This window comes from Melospiza georgiana, chromosome 6 (assembly GCF_028018845.1).
Source record: "Melospiza georgiana isolate bMelGeo1 chromosome 6, bMelGeo1.pri, whole genome shotgun sequence".
NCBI classification, from domain to species: Eukaryota; Metazoa; Chordata; class Aves; order Passeriformes; family Passerellidae; genus Melospiza; species Melospiza georgiana.
The window spans coordinates 43,951,185-43,971,904 of record NC_080435.1 but is presented as its reverse complement, the minus strand read 5'-3'; the positions used below and the strand labels follow the sequence as shown (position 1 = coordinate 43,971,904).

The 20,720-nt window shown below is 33.4% G+C and overlaps 1 protein-coding gene across 1 annotated transcript in view; it reads left to right on the top strand.

The window, feature by feature from the left end:
* CEP128 (centrosomal protein 128) overlaps positions 1-20,720 on the top strand; it is a 102,165-nt gene that overhangs the window by 19,404 nt on the left and 62,041 nt on the right. Inside the window, exons 8-14 of the mRNA XM_058026634.1 lie at positions 2,719-2,805; positions 4,294-4,368; positions 5,586-5,718; positions 7,435-7,595; positions 12,251-12,601; positions 15,781-16,431; positions 20,231-20,395. Coding sequence (XP_057882617.1) covers positions 2,719-2,805; positions 4,294-4,368; positions 5,586-5,718; positions 7,435-7,595; positions 12,251-12,601; positions 15,781-16,431; positions 20,231-20,395 — 1,623 coding nt within the window. The remainder of the gene's footprint in view (positions 1-2,718; positions 2,806-4,293; positions 4,369-5,585; positions 5,719-7,434; positions 7,596-12,250; positions 12,602-15,780; positions 16,432-20,230; positions 20,396-20,720) is intronic.

The following is a 20,720-nucleotide window of genomic DNA, read 5'->3' as shown; positions in this document are numbered from 1 at the left end:
GTGTGCTTGAACTGATGTCCTTAGCATCCTTTTCCTAGTTCCCATTTTTGACATTGGACTTCCTCAGCCCCTTCTTTGGGGACAGCAAATGAAATCAAAGAATCAGCTTGATCTTTAAATCTGTTGTTTGGTTTTTTCTGTTACCCCTCCCAAGAAAAAGGTTATATAGCGATCTTTAGTGGAGAAAAAATGAGCGTGGCCTAAAACAATAAGAGAGAATTATTTTAAAAAAGAGTACAGAAAGGAGGCAAAACACAATTAACTTTTACCTGTACGATTTCTGAACTGTCAGTAAGAGCTGACGTTTGTCTGGCTGTGCATGATCAGATGTTTCCATTGCCTCATGACATTTTGATTAACTGCTTACCTGGCACATACTGGTACAATGCAGGTTTCACACTCCAGGCAGTGCACATGTAGTATGTTTCATTTACTGTAACATTACTTCTTTTTTGCAGTATTTTAACTCTGGGGTATCTATCTATATCTCTCTATATATATGAGCTGTTATTTTCCTTAAAATGAAATGGCTATGGGCTATTTTTACATTATGCAGAAAATAAAATGGAAAGTTTTATTTATAATATCAGTTATAGTAAAGGATGCATTTCTGTTTGAAATGATTCCTCTTTAATAGCCTGAATATCAGTCAGTGAAGTTGAAATGGCATATTTATTTCCATGGTTTCTTCTGGGAATTAGGATGGGCTACTGATGCAGAGATATTTTTTGCTTTTAGCAGGAATAATTTTTGAAAATTTTACTAGTATTCCTGAATCCAGCCCAGCTTTAATATATTCATTGTGATTCTGACCTCTCTAGCCAAATTTGTACATGATAACGTGTGCGTTTGGTGCTATGTTAATTATTAATTTAGTGCCAAAAATCAAATTGGCCTAAATTTGACTGTCTGTAGCAAAGCTTCTAATTTTGCTGGTAAAACTGATGGTTGACTGCAGTTAATAGACATCATATATTCCAATTGGGCTGTTCTGAACCGATACTTCTTGTCATTAAAAATAAACAAAGAAAAAAATGCAAACCAAAACAAAAACCCAATGAACTTGGGTAATGCAAAACAGCATTAGCTGAAAAGATGATCTTAGGCTTTTGTTCATGTTGCTTTTTGAGACTTCTCTCAGGAGCCTTTTTGAGTAAAATGTGTGCAGTGTTGAGTTTTACAGTTGACTGGAATGATGGATTTAAATCTCTACTGATTACTTAGAAAAGTACCTTAAATGTGCTACAGTCTTCTATTATCTGATTAGGGATCAGTATGACTAAAAGTATAACTCTTTATGTGGTATAGTCTTTTCAGTGGCATAGTTTTGATTGATGTCTTCCATGGTCTCAGATTTTAATGTAAGCTGTTCAGGCAGAAGAGTAATCCAAACTGTACTGAAACCCTTAGGTTTTCTGAGGTGAGGTTGTAAGAGGAAGGTAAGTATATAAAGCCATTTATTTTCTCCAGAAAGCTGCTTTTAAAGCCAAAACTTCTAAAGCTGAATGCCTGGCCTCACTGAAGTTGATTAATATCTTGTATTCTGTTTTCATACACTGAAATTGCTCTTCAGTGTACAGTGAAGAGAAAATGTTCAAAACTGAATGAAATGGCACAATTTATAGGGACAGATTTCAAGGAAGATAAGAAGAGATTTTCCAATAAATGTAAAATGAAAATGCTGCTTCGGAATGACAGACTGGGAAAAAGAAATTTCTTTCTGGAAAGGCTGTGCATTTTTGTTGTTTTTCTGTTGTTGTTTTAGCAAGTAATTATGAAAGCAATAAATGTACTTATGTTTCAAGATATCGGATGAAAGTAAAAGATTTGTGCTCAGGTACCTAATTAATTGATTGGTGACTAGTGTGAAAAATGCTTGGTCATGTTGTGCAGATAAAAACTGTGATTTATGAACAGTTACAGAAATTCATGGCAAGTTATCAGTGTGTGGCTACTGATCTCTTTCAGCTGATATTTCTAAGTGATATTTAAAATGACCCAATGTGATTTTAGATACCTCAGTCTGAGAGGGAATGGGAAAAGTCTCCATGGAATTTTTCTATTTTTTGTGATTGTTGTCAAGGAAGGGCACATCAGTGTTGGTAATTATTGATCAGGAAAGTTTCAGTTGATTCAGTTGTAGTTCTATGGCTTTAAGCATCTGTCCAGATTCAGAAAAAAATAACCTTTTCCTTTTTTTGCTTTTGACTTCTCACACAACCTTATGGTAGTGTTTTCTTGACCACAGTGCATTGAATTTCATAACATGCACACTTTATGTTAGAGACTATATTATTTTTCTCTGATGTGTGCACAGCTAGTCTGTAGGGGATCTCTTGAGCCTTTTAGACCTTAATCTAAAGGTGTTTGGGGTCAGCTTGAGAGTCTGGAGCCCTATACATCGGAAGGATGTTAGTGCTGCTTTAGACGTTGTGTTTGTCCCTGTTCTCTGCATGGGTGTGTTTATGTATGCATGAACTTATATTTATCTTTTCATAACAATATACATTGGCTTTACATGGAAGTATTAGATGCAGACAGAAAGCATTTGTCAAGATCTTCTTTCTTAAATTCTTTATTTTTAAAATTTTAAAAAAAATTTATTTTAAAATATTTTTATTTTTTAAGATTTTTAAAATTCTTTATTTTAACAACCTTGGAATGATGGCTTCTGTAAATTTTGTGATGATGTTTGCAATATATTTTTCTCCTCTAAAGGTTTTAAGGAAGCAAGATGTTAAAGCAGATGAAACAGAAGAACTCATGAGAAATAAACTTGTGAAATATGAAAGTGAAAAGCACCAGGTAAGACTTAATTTTTCCTTTTTGTTTGATTTTAAATGAGTGTATAGTGTCATCTGTTACAGTATATGCTTTCTTTTTCTGAGAAACCAGCAGAACAAAACTTTCTTTACTCTTTAAGAATTCAAGGTGTGGGATTTTTTTCCTGCATCAGAGGCACTGTGAATATAGCTATGCTCTGCTTGTGTCCCTGCTTCAAAGCTCTTCAGTTATAGTATGTTACTTCTAATGGCTCTTCCATCCTGCCAGGCAGACAGATTTATAACTTGGACATAATCCTTGATTTCTTTCTCTACTTTGTCTCTGAATTTGTATGTAGTCTACTGTTTCTTATTTGCAGCTGCTCAAAGCAGCTTTTTTCATCCCTGCAACTAGCTCATGCTGGTTATGTTGCACCATAGTTATTATTAATTACTCTTACTGAACTGTTGCCATATTTCACTCTTTCTTTTCATAGAAAATAAAATTTCTTGTATTTCTATTCTAGCAGGATGTTAGGGCTATATTATGCTTTCCTTGGTTTTTTTTCTACTTGCATCAAGTTTAGGATCTTTCAGAGGTATAACCCCTTTATGCCAAGCCTTTATGTAGTGTAGTTTTTTATGTAGTGTTTTATGTTATGTTGTTCTCTTCATTCCCTTAATGTTGGTCCTGTTTACTTTGCCCATTTGCCAGGCTTTCAACATCCTCCTTCAGATTGCTATCTCAACAATAACAATTTCTGCTGTCAAAACCTCTATTTATTTCCAAGTGGATCTTTGAACTATTTATGGAAGAAGTCAAAAAATATTTTGAAGCTTTTGCTTTCATTTCTTTTTTCTTTCATGGTCATCGATTTGATCACTATTTCTGATTACACATTTTGAATATTATGTTTTCCTAAAAACTTCCAGTTTTATTAAATTTAGGGCACTTCAATTTCTTAGTCATCTTGTTTCCAGAATAATTCAAATACATCATCTTGCACAACACAGAAACCCCATAGATTTTACCTGTTACAGTTCTACCAATGCGTGTCATCTTTAACACTTCTAGGAATAAACTACTTACCAAAGGTGACTTAAAATATTAAGTCATTATTAATTTTGAGTTTGAAAGTATGTTTCAAATCCAGGGACTATGTTTTTGAAACTTTGTTAAAACTTATCTTCCATTTTTTTACTTTAAACCCAGTAAAAATTTAATTTTGTGATTTTTTTTGTTTTGGGTGATATGAATTATTTTATATCTTTATGAATAAATTTATATATTTATGGAAAAATTATAGACTGTAAGTAAAATTCCCTTTATGTAATTTAAATAAATATTACAGGGATTTAGTACATGAAGGTTTACTTAATTTTGGACAAATAAAAATACTGTATATATTATACCACATTTTAGATAGATGCTTGTATGGAGGAATTTGTGTCAAAATTAAATGGTAAAATACACTTAAATATTACAATGCCTACATTGCTTTTCTTTTTTCATCATCCTCTGAAATGCAAGCTTGAGCAGGAATTGGAGCAGTCCCGGAAAAAGTTGAGTGAATCTGAAGGCAGTAGAGAAGCTCTTTTGCATCAGGTAACTGCTTTAGTGTGGTAAAAATCCTAAGGTTTTCATACTAGGTTGTGTCTGAGTCTTTTTGTTTAGTATTCTTATCTCATACTCTGATAAAATGGTTTTATGAAGGAAGGCATGAGGTATAGGAAGACAGGTTTAAGTGTGTATAATATGTGGACTGAGCTCGTTATACTTTTTCTACTTTTCAAACTGTTATGTGTATATGTTCATATGTATTAATTATAGTAGTGATAGTAATGGTATGTTTTCAGTACATAAATGCCTTCTGTGAAATTTCCTTTCATAATATGCTTTAGAACTACTCCTATATTAGTAATCATTGTTCTGCAAAGCATGTGCTATAATTGGTGAAATCAGATAAATCAGTGACCTAGAGGTATTTGGTACATTGTAACATGCAATAAAAGTAAATAATTACCTGAAAAAAGTATCTAAAGTGTGCTTTAAACAATAGCTATTGATGCATGTATGATTAAATTCAAAATTTGTAAGAATTTGGATTATAACTTCAGAAAGAAGTCCTTTCTCCTAAATATCTTTCCTTTAGAGGGACTGGATAAAAAGACTGAAATAACTAGGGTGGGGGCAATTGGCATTCACATCTTTTAGCATTAGTTGTTTGTCTTGTGTATCTAGCAGAATACTAGTTTTGAGTTAGCTATATTACTGTTTTGAATTTAAATAATTGTAAATGGCATATAGATTAATATGAAAAACAGATATTTTTCTTCAATTCAACTTTAGCATGTTGGATTTTCTCTATTTTCCTACATGTCATCTTTGTAAGTGCTATACTATATATGATAGAAAGGAAAATGTGAAGACCCCTGTGTTTCTTATGAATAAATACATTGTATTTTTAAGGAGCACAATTTAAATAAAACATACTCTTTATTAAATTTGGATAGACATTTTCACTAGCTATGAGAAAAGACAATTGCAACATATAATATGGTAGCATTTTGTTTGGTCTAAAGAAATTAATGCTCATCTGTGGTCAACATAAATTAAAAGGTTTCCTTTAATTTTGAATAATCAATTTATGGCCTGTAATTAGGAAGTAGTTTGTCTCTTTGTTTACCATCTGCAGTACTCTCAAGATGTATTTATAAATATTTTTAGTGTGCAATATTTTTTTAGTGTTTAATAAAAGTATGCTATTTATGTTTTTTGTTCTGTTTAATGCAAAACTTTTGATGCTTGTGCATATATTTTAGATTGAGGACCTTCATTCTCAGCTTTTGAGAGCAGAAGAAGACCGTGTGGAATTGCAACATCAAATCTCTTACGCTGCTATGCATCGCCAGAGCTATCAGGATGCACAGGATGATGACAGGAGAATCAGAGCAGGTACAGCTAATACTTTGCACTGGAGACCTGCAAGCTAGTTAGTGGGCATGGATATTAATTTTATCTTAGAGTTGCAGTCTAATTCTTCTATTGTTTTGACAAAACCGGCCAATTAATTCCTCAGATTTAAGTTAATACATATTGGCACCTGAATATTAACAGACAAATAGCAATGACAATTAATTTATGATAAAATATTTTGACTTGCATGGTTAAAACCGATGAGACAATTTCAGCAAACTGAATGGTGTTTTTACAGAAGAAAAACATGCATTATTTTTAAGTAATAATTTTCCAGAAAACTGGCATTTCAGTCCATTTGCAGTTTGAATTCTGCCATCTTGAAAATGATAACATGAGTCATTGATTAGTTAGTTAATAAGGCTGATGACTTTCTGGTAGAATTTTTAAGCTACATGTTCCTGAGTAGTTTAGAACATTTTTCTGTATAAATGCAGTCAGAACTTCTGTTTGCACTATGTTAGAGTTTTAGAGTTGGAATAGTTTTATTTAGAAGACAAATACTTTAAACAATTTCGAGATATAATTGCATATTAAATTACCACTTTAGCAAGGTCTTCAATTAATTGCTAGTTATCTATCTGTATTTAAACTTTTCAAACATAATCACATAGGTATTAGAGAAAGTCTTTATCTTTCTCCTTATTAGCATAGCAATGTATTACTCAAGGTAATAGAGAAATAGTGATTCTATTCTAGAGTCCAGTGTCTATGGGACTATTTAATTGGTTTGACTAATGACATATTTTCTTAATTCAGAAGCTGAAGTACAAAAATATCTTCGTTTTTAAAATAAGACTCTGACTCCATGTTTTACAAACCTCATGCAGAGCACTGGAAATGGGCTTAGCTTCAGAAGTGTAATGCAAAATAATAATTTCAATAGTTTTTTCTCCAATCATGTTAATGTATCTGCTTAAAAGTTAGTTTATTCGGAACAATATGCCTTTCATATTAATAAAAGCATATTTTAATTTTCCTATTAATCTAATAAATCAAAACAGTTGTAAAAATATGAGGAAAGTTATAATGTACTGTAACTGTTAAAATACATGCATACATTTGTATAATTTTTGCTGTTGTGTTTCACCTTGCTGTGTTATTCCTTTTTCATCAAAGAAATATGGGAAGAAGAAAAGTAGAGATTTTTTTCCTTCTGCCTCCAGTAGTTATTTATGACTTAAGACCTTTGAATTTCTGATTGAGAGAATTTATAGCTTACTCTTATCACAATCTTTGGTTGTAGTTTCAGGATTCAGACATGAAATTCACAGATAATGTGCCTTTCAAATTGGGAGGTATTACTCTGGTGAGATAAAACCTTGGCCTTGAAAGTGATGGCCAAATTTCATTTACACCAGAATTTCCCCACTGTTTCTTCCATCCTATTTTATTTTATTCAGTTTTGCTGTGGCTTTTGTTGTTTTGGTTGGCTTTTTATTTGAGGGAGCAGCTGTGTGCAGGAGGAAGAGTGGAAACCCCTATAAAATGATGGAAAAGTACTGTTTTATTGTTATTAAAGTGTTATTAGCTTATGATACAGGTATACAATTTTTCACACATATTTTGGTGAAAATCAGTAGTTGTAGAATAGTGTCAAGTGGAGAAACAAATTGCCAAAAATTGAGATTAAATTAATTTACCATGAGTTGGTATTTCTACTGAATGTGTTGCTCTGTTCTTGCTGTTTTACAGTAGCTGAAAGATATGAGAGAGAGAAGCAAGATCTAGAGAAACATATTTTGGAACTTAAAGCAAAGCTGAGTCATAATGCTGTAATGTCAGAGGTAGAAGAGCTGAAGAGATGTATAGAGCGTAAGGACAAGGAGAAAGCACAGCTTGTGATGCACATACAGGTAAGTTGGGTTTTGCTGCTTTTTGCTTGGTGGCATTTTTGTTTTTTAAATAATTTCTTATCTGTTTAACATTAGGTGATGTATCAGATTAGGGATTAACCTTTAAAACTAAGAGTAACAGTCATGCTTATTATTTATTGTGTGAAGAACTTTGAAAAGTGATTCGTGTTTGCCAACTTTTTTGCTCTCCCATGTAATACTACAGAAGGTATTTGCTGTTGCCCATGATTCCATAGTTTGGATTACTTCTCTTTCCCATGTGCAAAGAGAAGTTGATCTGATTTTATCAGCACTTACTGTTAATAATGGTTTTTGGAACTACTTTGTAAGGTAGTACTTACTTTCTTATTCCCTATTCCATCATTCCACAGAACTGAAGTTCAACTTTAAAAATTGAAATGCCTTGTTCTATAGCAGAGTGTAGTGGAGTAACAAAAGTAGGTCACAATTTCCCTTTTTTTAGTAATTAAATGCAATATAGTAATATAATCATAAATATTAGTAGTCTTCTTTATGGTAAGCATATTATAATGTTTATGTGGTTCTTTATGAGAAGGATGACAGCAGTCTTTTGTACTGGAATTTTAGTTAGAAGACTTAGACCATAAAATGAGATCCAAGTAGGCAGTAGCCTTCTTATTTAAGATGGGAAATTGCTGTGTTTCTTGCTCTTGCCTAGATTTGTCATTGGTAGTAGAATGGCTGAACAGTAACAATTTTCTTCTGTCTGCTGTGACTGTTATGAGAAAAGAGTTTGCAAAACCATGTGTATTATTTCAGTAGTCAAGGATTTCACTTTTTGTTCGGCTTGTATTTTGGCATTCTGTAAGCAAGGAATTTTGTATGTATTTTCCTAATGAAGGTACTTATCTATGAAATTATATTGCATATCTTTGGAAATTCAAAGGTAGGAATTAATTTTTTTTGTCTTCATAGATTTACAGGACTATACTCTTCAGTTTACTTCTGTTGCTCCTTTACCTTGTCAGTTCTCTGCTGATTTAAATCAAAATAAGACATCAAATTACGCTTGGAAAAAAATGGCCTTCTGAAAATAAGTTCCTACAAGCTTTATGAAATTTGGTTATTGAATAGGTTTAAAAGAACCTAAAGTGTTTCTGTAGAGGGTAAGATGAGCAGAACTCATTTCCTGGTGTCTATCAGCATTTGTATTCTAGCTGGTTAATAAAACCCATGACTAACTGAAAACATTCTGGGTTTTGATTTTGTTGTGCCTGGGAAACAAATTATTTTGGTGACAGGAATTAATGGGGTAAGAACCCACATAAACCAAATTATTTTAAACTTCTGCTTGTAGAACATGCTTTCTTAAGGGTCAGAATGATTTGATAATACTAATTTCCTGCCCTGAAAATACTCATGCAATACTGCTCAGTTGGGGTCATTGTCATTTCTCTGAGTTAGAAATCTTTGACTTCCCTCATTTTCTCAACAGAAAATACTTTGTACTTCTTATCTGCTTCCCACTGCCGTTCTCCTACAGGGGCAGTAACAGGAAAATAGCTACTGTGTTTTTCTTTTAATGAGACATCAAGGAATGCAAGGATGTGAATTTCTAAACTTGTGTACTAACAAAGCATTTTGTCAAGCCTGTTCTGACAGCTGCTCCTATCAGATAGTCTGATTCCCAGTTGGAAGTGACCAGTCATGTTTGACTTGGGTGTGATTTATCTTTGTTTAGTGGGGATAATCTAACTTGCCTCTGATGTACATGTGATATTAGAAATTTCTTTTGATTTATTAAAATATCATTGTTTGCAACAATTTGAGTTGTGTGTGTTGTACATTTAGCCTCCTACAGTTTCCATAAAATTACAGTGTGATGTGAAATGAACAGGATGAAAAACGTTAAAACATATTCTTAAACTCATGTTTAGAAGTGAGTTCAATCTTAGTTCAATTAGATTTTAAATTTAATATTTATTTCAGCTACTCTAGTTTACTTAAGGGAGTGGTTGTGCTATCTTCCAAATTTTACAATCATCTTCAAGTCATTTTTCTGCATGAAGCCAAATAGATATGGGGCTATTGTGGCTAACTATTAAGATTTAACTATTATGACTAAGAAATAATTAAAGTGCACAAATTACAAAGATGCTCTACCCTACTTTCTCCGTAAGTGTTTTTAGACTCTTTAGAGTTTTTTAGACTCTTTTAGCCTGGAAACTTGTTTGATCTACTAATTACTCTTCATTTGGATTTGGTGTTAGTATTCTTATAGTATTGTCCAGTACAGCAGTCAGTTTGTTCAAATATTCCAGTTTTTCTGAGGGAAAATTATTGATATGTTAGAATTCTTCAGTAATATAAATCTTCCAGTTTTATAAAGATTGATTCATATTCTCACTAAAATTTACTTTTACTTTTCTTCTACAAATGAAGTTGTTAGCCAATTAAATGCCAGTAGTGCAAGCCCTTATAGATTAGAAAGAATTTTGGCAACTGCACCCATGTTAACACATGATGAGATACACATTTATCGCGCGTAACTAGGATTTCAGAAGTACAGATCAGTCCATTTGGGACTTGTGTTTTGATATAGAAACAAAGTGTGGAAATACTTCCTCTATCCTCTTGCTTTACAGGGTTGGCTTCATGAAATACTGACTTGCTATTATGCTGTTTTCTACCTGATTTCAACTGTTGGTTCTGTGCTGGCTTAACCCTTTTAAGCAAAGTGCAAACTCTTTGCTAAGGTTTATCTTATTTACACATATTGTAAAAATAAAACATTAAAAGTCACTTCATATTGGTACATCCATGTCAAAATCCAGTTTTCCTCCTCATGCAAATAGTTAGTGTTGATAAATTAGTTGCATCAAGGTAAATACCTAAAACAAATGTTCCTCTTTATTATACTGTAAATCGATAAATTGGAGGTTGATTTACTTCTACACGATAAGGGGAATGTTTACAGTTAATTGAACATTATTTTATGTGTTTAAGATTAGACTCATATTTCATTAAAAAATTTGTGGGAGCAGTAGTTTTGTTAATGAAGTGTGTACTCTGGGGAAATTATATATAAATAACTATTTTTTAGTGGTGCAGTGTTGAGCACTACATCAATTTAGTCTGACATCCTTTATGGTCTCCAGAAAGACATGAAATAGGAAGTGATAATAGCATGTGTAATCATAGGACTAAAAAAATGATGACCCGTTTTAGAAAATCTGTGAAACGGTAAATGTACGTTTTAGAAAATCTGTGAAACGGTAAATGTACTATCTGATTGTATTTTATGAGGTTATTGAACTTCTCCTATACTCAGTTTAAATCTTTGTCTTTCAAGAAGTATGTTAATCTGTTTTCATTGGAAATTAAGCTTGTTTTGATTTAAATTTTGCTAGTTGTAGCTTATGAGCTTGTTTTGGTTATCTTTTTAGTACAGCAAATGCTATCTCAAAGAGATTGGTACAATTTGCTGCCTGCCAGGAGATGTTGGCCTGGTTTGGACAGAGAAAAAACCCCAAACTAACAAACTGACAAGGAGAGAGCCCTTACCAACAAACCCAAGTCTCCTCCTTCCCCCAACCTTGTGGAAGTATCCTTGTCTAAACAGTCATTCTATGTCCATCTGTAAAGTTGCCTGATCTTTCATAGATAAAATAATTTTCCTTTGTCCATTCTGAATTGCAGTCTGTTTATTTCAGGCTACATCCACTGTTTTTTTCAGTCATTCTGAAATCTAATCCTCTTAAAAGTATTTCACTCCCCTGAGGCTTGATAATATGTTTGACTGGCTATAGATCAGGTCTATCAAATTTGTCTTTCATAATGAAAAGGCTGAGTGGTATGAAAGCAGTCTAAATAGGCCCAAAATGCAGAATACTAATGTGAATTTCTGCATCATGATCTCAGTAAAATACAAATTTGCTAGTGTACCTTCAAAAACTGATTTCTGAGCATGTCCTTTCAGAATGTGTATGGACAATATTATTCCTGAGTTTCTTATGAGACTGTTCAGAGAAATATGATTTGAGAAAAAGAGAATATTTTATTTTTAAATTGTGTGTTTTCAATTTAATTAATTTTTGAAAGGTTTATATATGCCTCTGACATTTTCAAACATCTTTGCACTTTTTTTCTAGAAGCATTTACCAAGCTGCTGTATTCTCTTTGTATTCAATGCTAAGAAATATACCTTTATTTAGCATGTTGTTTTCATACAGGCAACCAGCATAAAACTGGGTAACAACTAGCTCATAAACTATAAATTCCAGTTGTTGTGGTGACTGCTGTTTTGTCCTTTCCAGTTATTCTTTTCCTCTCATCTGTTTACGTTAATCTCCTTATATCTTACTATTTGGTTTATTTCTTATTTGTGTAGTGTGTAATATATAGTCAATGAATGATCTCAAACTTAGAATACAGAAAAATAACAAGAACAACTAGAAGAGGAAAAAATGCAGAAAGAATTGACTAGTATGTATTCTATGTCTTGTGTTGAAATTCTTTACTCTTGCAGAAGGGGAGATTCTCTGGGCTAACAGAATTTTCCTTCATAGTGAAGAAGATCTTTTATGCTGTTCATATTTAATAAAAATATGATTTAATGTTGCTGTATGTTATTTGATAAAGTTTCATGCTGCACATCTTTAGAGAATGTTTGTATTTTGTTATTATCATTCCAGATGTTAACATCTGACCTGGAAAACAGGGAGAAGCAGCAGGAAAAAATGCTGGATCAGCTAAAGGAGATAGAGAATTGCTACAAGGCTTGTGAGAGTGGACGTAGACAAACTGAGCTCCAGTCTGCTGAGTTAGCTCAACAGGTTGAAGAGAGTACCAAGGAAGCAGAACGGTATCTCAGTGAATTCAAGCACTCAGAGGCACTCAGGCTGGAGATTGAGAAAAAAAGAGAGGATTTGAAGGTGAGAGCCCAGGAAACCATCCGCCAATGGAAATTGAAGTGTAAGAAACTGGATCGTGAGGTAGAAAAGCAAAATCAAACTATCAGTGAACTGATGGACAAGAATAGTCAGGTAAGATTTGTTGGTTTTTTTTTTGTACCCTTTCCCTTTGTTTTGAAAATGAAGAGAAGGAGTTTATATGCAAACTGTGACTTAAACTGCTTTCTGCTTTAAGTTCTGGACCTCTTCTGTATAATTTTCAGAACTTTTTCTTTAAAAAATCAATTTGAAAATTGATTGTGTAACATTTCTGGGGTTTTCGTTTGTCTTTGTTCAGTATGGCAGACCACTTACTCCTCTTTTTTTCCTCCTCTAGAGTTTCTCAGGAAAAAAAATAGGATTTTTTTTTTTGTTTTGACTTAGAAGAATTATTTGTTCAGTTGCTGACACTGAACAAGACAAGCACTCACATCAATGCTAATGTTTATCATCCTCTATCAGAATAATGGTAGAAACCACCATTCTGTTGGCAATGAGTTTGTGGGTCTGTTTTCCAGTGGCTGGGTCAAAAGTTGCTTGTTTCTAATAGTGGCTGATATAGTGCTTAACTCTATGCTGTGAGCTTTTATCTTAACTTACATGCTCTGCTGGTGCAGTCTGTCATATTGTATGGCTTTTGTTTTACAGTGCTATACGCTTTTCACATATTTTCTCATGGCATCCTTTCAGTTTAAGTTACTGAATGTGATGGGCTTGAGAGGGCTCCATCCTCTGTTTGGTTTTGCTCAAAGATTGAGGTTTTCAAGGACTAAATGGGACGCAGTGGTGGATGTCTGTTAATCCTGTGTTGTTTCTGATCCAGCAATCTGTTCTGAGATTGGTACATGAACACAAGCATGGTCATAGCACAGGAGAAGTCACAATGGGGCTATCCCTGATTTGAAATTAATAAACTGGAGCAAAACTAAACTTTGATTCCTGATGTTGCTATTTCTCTCCTATTGCCTATCATATTCCTTACTTTTTATTAGTATTTCCTTTTTCCATGCTCCAACAATCCATTCTATAGTAATCTTGTATTTGTTTGCCCTAGTGCTTGTCTGGGAAAGCATGTATGTCTATAAAATGGACAAATAAGCAAAAAGTAGAGAGAAATTCAAAATCATGGGTGTCTATTAAATGGACAAATAAGAAGCAAAAAGTAGAGACAAATTGTGAATAAGAAGCAGTAGTTCCCAAAAAGGTTCTGGAATCACTGTTCTTTTAAACAGAAGGCTGGTCTTTGTAGAGGCACTAGATAACACTTTCCATGTTGAAATTTTCTTTGTTATGCAAGATTTTTTAATATGTATTTTACCTCTTTTTATGTGGCAAGTATATTCACATGCTAAATGCAGTGGTTAAACTTTGGCTTAAGCTCCATTTATGAAATGCTGTCAGTATTTGTTTTTACTTGTAAAGTGGTGACCGTCCTGCCAACAGGTTTGAGGTAATTGTCTGGTGAAGAAAGTTTCTTTATTTTAAGATATAGAAGATCAAATGAACTGTCATTGTGAAGGAGAAAAAAGTACAAACAATGTTTCATGTTCCCAATATAAAGTTGGAAGCAGTTTTACTTATAGGAATATAATCAAGCTAGATGCAGCATTTAGTATGAACTTGAGGTAACTAGATGAACATAATTTAACTACCTTTGAAATGCAGGCAATTAACAATTGAGACAAAAATCTGTAAAAACAATAAAGGAAGAAATCTGTAAAAACAATAAAGGCAGTTTGTTTTCTTTGATTTGTGTCAGAAGACTTCAAAGGGTTGATGGAAAATTTTCAAAATTGGGTTGCAATCATAGCTTGCAATTTTGAGATTTTTGAAAAATTGGCAGACAACAAATGTGCTATACCAAGATTGTTTAGGTTTCATTCTTTTGGAATTACTGGGATAATCTGGTTGAAGTTTTGCTCATGTGGTTGTCCTTAATATTGTTTGACAGTGGAGTTTCTGACATCTTTTGAAACATGTTCTTTAAGTTATGTAATGTAGAAAACATACTCAAAGCAAGTAACTAATAGGTTGTAGTTTGAAATGTTTCTGGAGTTTTGTTTTTGTTTGGTTTTTGGTGATGCTTTGAGTTTTTTAAGCCAAATTCTTCCAGTAGAATTGCAAGATAGGTTTAGGAGAATCTTTTTGTTGGGTAGGTTTTTTTTCTGGAAAAACCCATGATGGTCATCAGTCCATGTTCTCAGTTTATTACATTTGTATTTTGCTTTGTGTTGCTTATTCTTGTTGTAATTGCAAACTGTTTTATTATTTTTAACTGCACGCTTTTAACCCTAATTGCCTTTTGTTCTGGATTGTTTCAAGTTATTTTGCTATATCCATAAGAAATGTGTGTTGCTTGTGGAATTGATGAAAATACTCAGTAAAATTTAGTATAAAATTTATTAAGTCAGTTTAAAGAATCTGATCTATTGGAACAGATTGCACAGATGGGTTGCATAGTCTCCCTCACTGAAGATATTCAAGAACCATCTGGATGCCATCCTGTGTCTGTGTTCTAGGAAAAGTTTGCTTGAGCAGGGAGGTTGGACCAGATGACCCAATGCTGTCCTTTCAAGCTTGCGCATTCTGTGATTCTCTGCTAATTTTTACATTAAATATATCAATGTTGAAAAAACACCCAAGCCCTGAAGATCTTAGGAAAACATAGGAATTTTTTATTATTTTATTGCATTTGATTGATTTCTGTTTGGGAGATGATGTCGTTATTTCTTGGCTTTGATGCATAAGTGAACCAAGCTTTTAACTGCTACTAATTCATCTACTGGGCATAATTTCAAACATAGGTTAAGGCTGGTATACTTTCTATGTAATATTTTAGAAAATAAACAAAATAAGTCAGCATATGGAATGGATCATAGGTATGCTTTATATTTCCAGTAATCATCCCTGTATGCTGCTGCATTACTCTATTACCTTATTTTCTCCATCTTGTTTTCTGGAGGAGCCAATAAAGAAACACTTCTCAGTCTGCAAAGAGAGAGTGTGAGAAGCAGAGAATTGACCAGAACTATCCCTATTTAGAAGGCTATATAATTTAAGGACAAGTCCAAGTTTTAGATTGCACATGATCTAAAGTGGGTAAATTTAAAGAAACACTGACTACATTTGAACTGAGTTCGTAGTAAGCAAAAATTTTGTATTTTCACATACATATGTTAATTGTTCCATAGACATACCTGATGTCTAAGGATATCCTTCCAGCAATTGTCTTTAATTACTTCAGATCAGAATGGATTTTTTTTCTTTCCTAGGCCCTTAAAGAAAAAGATGATCTCAAAAGTCAGCTTCTCTCAGCTATAAATCAAATAGAAAACCTGCGGAAAGAGCTGAATGATGTGCTTACAAAGAGAGCCCAGCAGGAAGAACTCCTCCACTGTAAAGAGGTAAAACTGAATGAAATGGAGTCACACCAGGTATCTCTTGAAGAAGAGATCAAAGAAGTGCAAGGTACTGCAAAAAAATTGGAGAATGAGTTGAAAAAGCAAGTCTTTCTACAAAACCAAATGCAAGCTGAGAAGGAGCACTTGAAGACAGAACTTGCAACTATTAATTTGTTTCATAAAAAAGACCAAGAGCGACTCCTAGAAATGCAAGCAGATGTAAAACATTTAAGTGCTGTACGTGTGGAACTAACAAACAGAATTGCAGAAGAGGAGAAAGCCAAAAAGGAATTACTTAAGAGCCTCTCAGACCTCCAGAAACAGCAGGAATCTAGTCATGAAGAGATGATTTCAGCTAATAGGCAGGTGAAGATGGAAAGAGAAGTTCACCAACAGGAGTTGGCAGATCTTAGATCAGAGTTACAAAATGTGAAAATCAAACATGAACAAAATGTTCAAGAGCTCATGAAACTCCTTAAACAAGAAAAAGATGATGGAGAGGCTCAGATTAGAATGCTAAAGGTACTTATTGCAAAGAATTCCAATGTCAGATTTTCCCCCTCCTCCCACACACCCCACACACCCCACACACAGGCCCTGCCACTGAGTGATGAAAGTAATAAAGCATGGACTTTAAAGCACTTAACACAGATGTTTTGCAAGCCATTGTAAAAGTTTAAAGTTCAGGGTAAGAGTGTTACAGTACCAGTTTTAGGTCAAAATCTTAGTTCAAAAATAGTAAAATAGATATAATCAAAATAAAAGGAAATTTATGATGCTGTAATGTTTTAATATGGCAGGCAGGTGAAGTCCCAAGTGACTGGGTAGGGGAAGCATTGTATCATACAGTCACCCCAGGACACCATCTTTTAAAAGGGTAGAAAGGAGGAGTATGGGAGCTACTGGCCTGTCAGCCTTCTCTCTTTTCCTGGGAAGATCATGGAACAAAACCTTTTAGAAGCTACACTAAAACCACATGGAGGACAGGGAGGTGATTTGAGACAGTCAGCGCAGCTTCACCGAGGGCAAATCCTGTCTGACCAACCCAGAGGCCTTCTCTGATGGAGTGACTGCATCAGGGGACAAGGGAAGGGCTACAGATGTCATTTAGCTGAACTTTTGTAAAGTGTTCGACACAGTGCCCCACAACATCCTTCTCTCTAAATTGGAGAGAGATGGATTTGGCAGGTGGACTGTTAGATAGATAATAAATTGGCTGAATGGTCACATTCAGAGGGTTGTGGTCAGTGGCTCAGAGTCCAGATGGAGTCCTGATGTACAGGAGTGATGAGTGGTGTTCCTCGGGGATCTGTGTTGGGACTAGTGTTTAGTTATGTAATATATCATTCATGTCTTGATAATAATTCTTAAGCAATTGGTAACATGGAAACCTTTAAGTGAAGAAAGCAATAAAAACCCCCCTAGGTGGTTGTTTGTAGAAGGGTCATTAAAATCAAATATTTTGACAGCAGTGCTTTAACATTGTAAACCTAATTTTTAGTGTGTGTGTCATTATTTAAGTGGTCTGTCCAAAAGTGATTTTTTCTTTGGCAATGACATTGAAATTAAGAGTTTACATTTGATATCAAGTGAGGAGAAGGAAAGTGTATTCTGGATGCAAATAAGAAAAAGTAAGTTGGTCATGACTGTGTTTTTCTATGAAGCAGCAAATCCTACTGTTAGGACCTTTTTATCTTTACTGATTGTTGAACCTAAACAGAGTATTAAAAAAATTGACTTCCATATTTCATTTACAGTTCCATGACTTCCCCAGAATCATAAATCCTAAATATGTTTTTTAAGAGCAGAAGATTTGAGGGAGATGAATTTTCTAAGATATTAGAGTAGGCAAATTTTTCAGAAGTATACGAAATGATAATGCACAAGATTGTCTTAATTAAGAGACTATAAGTGAAAAAAATTAGAAAATCACATGTGTCTCTAGGAAGATCTGATGAGAACATGTCATCCTGCAGGTGATTTGGTTACTTTTTGTCTGAACTCATCATTACATTGCATTTGGATTTCAATTTTATGGACATACTTTTCTTCTAAAGTAAGGTAAACTTAACATACATTTAATCTTTTTTTACCCCTTTTTTTTAAAATAAGTATTTTGTTCTTAGAGTAGTCTTTGGGGAAATCCAACAGAATAAGTTGGAGTTTTTATAACCTATTACATTTTTTTTTAAGCTGCTAAGATTTTTGTGGCTAGCAACCGGTTGTCTCTTACTGTTACAGTAATAGTTGACCTTATTTATACCTCAGCTGTGTCCAACCTTTGTAACTGTTTTTGGAAAGGACTACACACATCCTGTCCAAAGATAGTTAAAGCTTTAAAAATAAAGGTTGGTTGAGGGAGACTTGAGGAGTGAAGGGAAATTTGATATATTTGTAGAATCCAAAGCCTTAAACTTAAAGAGGATGCATTTATGAGTTACTTCCAGGAAATCAAGGGTAGAGAGTCCTGTGTTTAGAGAACTAACTTCTACACAGATTGTAAAAAGAAGTGACTTTTGATTTTAGTTGTTCTTTCCTCTCTTGCCTACTCTGTGTGGTACTTTCTGCCCCACTTTTGCCTGGTTTCCTGTACTGCAGCACTGGATTGAAAAATAATTAAGTAGTTAAGGATTTTTTGCGGTAGTAGGGAAGGTACCATAAAATACTGTGTGATGCAAGAGAACCAGAGAAAAACAGAGTTTTTTGAGATACCAGTGTTAAGAAGGATCTTACTGTTTCATTACTGAAGTTCTGATGCTTAAACTTTTAATTTGGTTTCTATTAGAACAACCTAAATGATTCCCAGCCAATGCCTCTATGATGTCTTATTTAGTATTTAAAAGGATTGATACACTCGGCATAGGAAATCAAGTGGTTTGCTTAGTGATCCCCATTTGGCTTTGTGCTCAGAAACTCTGGATCTGTCCCCTAATTTTAATACATACCTTCATTTGCTTTAAAAACATGCTTGTTAGAATGATAACATACAAAATTTCCTTCTCCCTGACAGTAAGGAAGTACTTGAAATATTAATCTTTAATCTAAACTTATAGAGATATGTATCTATACACATTAAATTGTGTATATGTGTATATTTCTTTTTAAATTGTTTTCTATACATTTTACAATTGTGCCATCCCATTTTTCCTGGAGTATTAAATGTTAAAATTGGGTTCAATAAAGATCAATTAAATTACAGTCATATCTACCTTGTTATACTGGAAATTAATAAGTATTGACTTTCTCTTCTGTGTCTCAAGGGTAATACAGGTGAAGGATTTTTTTCTTGAAATGTCTCCATCTGCATAGATGTTATAATGCAATTACTTTTAGTAGAAACTGAAAAGTTGATTTTTATAAGCATATTCACAGAAAATGTTTTGGGCATTGCAGGCTTGTCTTTGTGGTCTTAAATCTTTGTAGACTGTGAATGCCAAAGTTCTTTCTCAAATTGTCCTTTGGAAGAGTTTTTGTAATCCGTTTAGTGTCTAAATTAGTGTCTAGATATAGTGTCTAAATTAATTCATAAAACTTCTCTCCTTACCCTTCTTCTTCATAGAACTTATATTTATAGTTATAGAATTTTTGCTTTTCCTCAGAAAGAAATTTACCTCTCAAGTTTATTTTTCTGTTTAACTGCATCCCTCACGTCATCTAATCTTAAACTGGTTTTGAGGAATGTGTGTGTTAATTTGCTTCTTTGTTGTATTTTTAAAATTTTTCTAGATACTATGGAGCATTTCTCAAATCTCTCATTTTCAGTCAATTGTTTTTTTCACTGGAAACAAATATACATTATTTGCTCATTGTTTTGGGGCTTTCTAGATCCTTACATGTTTTCTTCATTTTTCTCTGCAAAGTTTCATGAGTAGCATTAATTGTACAAAGTAATAGCACTAAACCCACACAAATCTAGAACTTAAAAATACTAAATCTTTGCTGTTGTTTCCTTGCAGATATAAATTTAGCACTGGTTCCTGAAATTAAATGAGTTTTAGACTTTCTGATTCCAAATTATTTTAGTAATGGAAAAGCTGCATAAATACTAGGCTCAGGATGATGTAAGCTGATGAGTGTAGCAGAGCTGAAATGAAGAACCTGAGACTTCTGTTTTCTGCTTTTAAAGCACTGTATGGTTCTGCAACTTTGTGATGTGTGTTTTCCATGTTCAGATAAGTAATTGCACTTAGTAGAACTTAATTTAATTTTTTACATTTATCATTTGGCAATAGTGTTCCACTGATATAAAACTTTAGAGTTTGAATGTGTTTTAAAATAACCCATACAGTAACTTTGTAATCTTTTTTCCCTTTACCATCAGATGGAACTTTTAGAAGAGAAAAACGTAGTCAAGGCTCAGTGTCGACAACTGGAAAAAATAAAAGTTGAGTGTGATAAGTTGACAGAAGAATTAACCCAAAATAAGGAAGAAAATACAAAACTGAAACGGAAATGTGAATTTGTAAAACAAGAACTGGAGAAAAAGGTAAAATTAATTGATTTTAACCATGATTTGTTTCTCTGCTGATAAATACCTAATAAATGATGGATTATAGAAATAGGTGGTAAACCTAAAAAACCTCAGCCTGTATGTATTAAAGAATACACCCAGTTGTGCCACAGTACATGGTTTCTTTATGAATGAAAGAAGACAAAAATGCTTTGCCTGGATTATGAATGGTATCCCTCCAAAGATTTGCTAATATTATTTAGGACTAGAAATATAAATCCTCTTACTTGCCTGATGTCTAATGTAGGTAACCAACAAGTGTTTAATCAGCTACTTTTAGTTTTCTTCATATTTTTCTTCA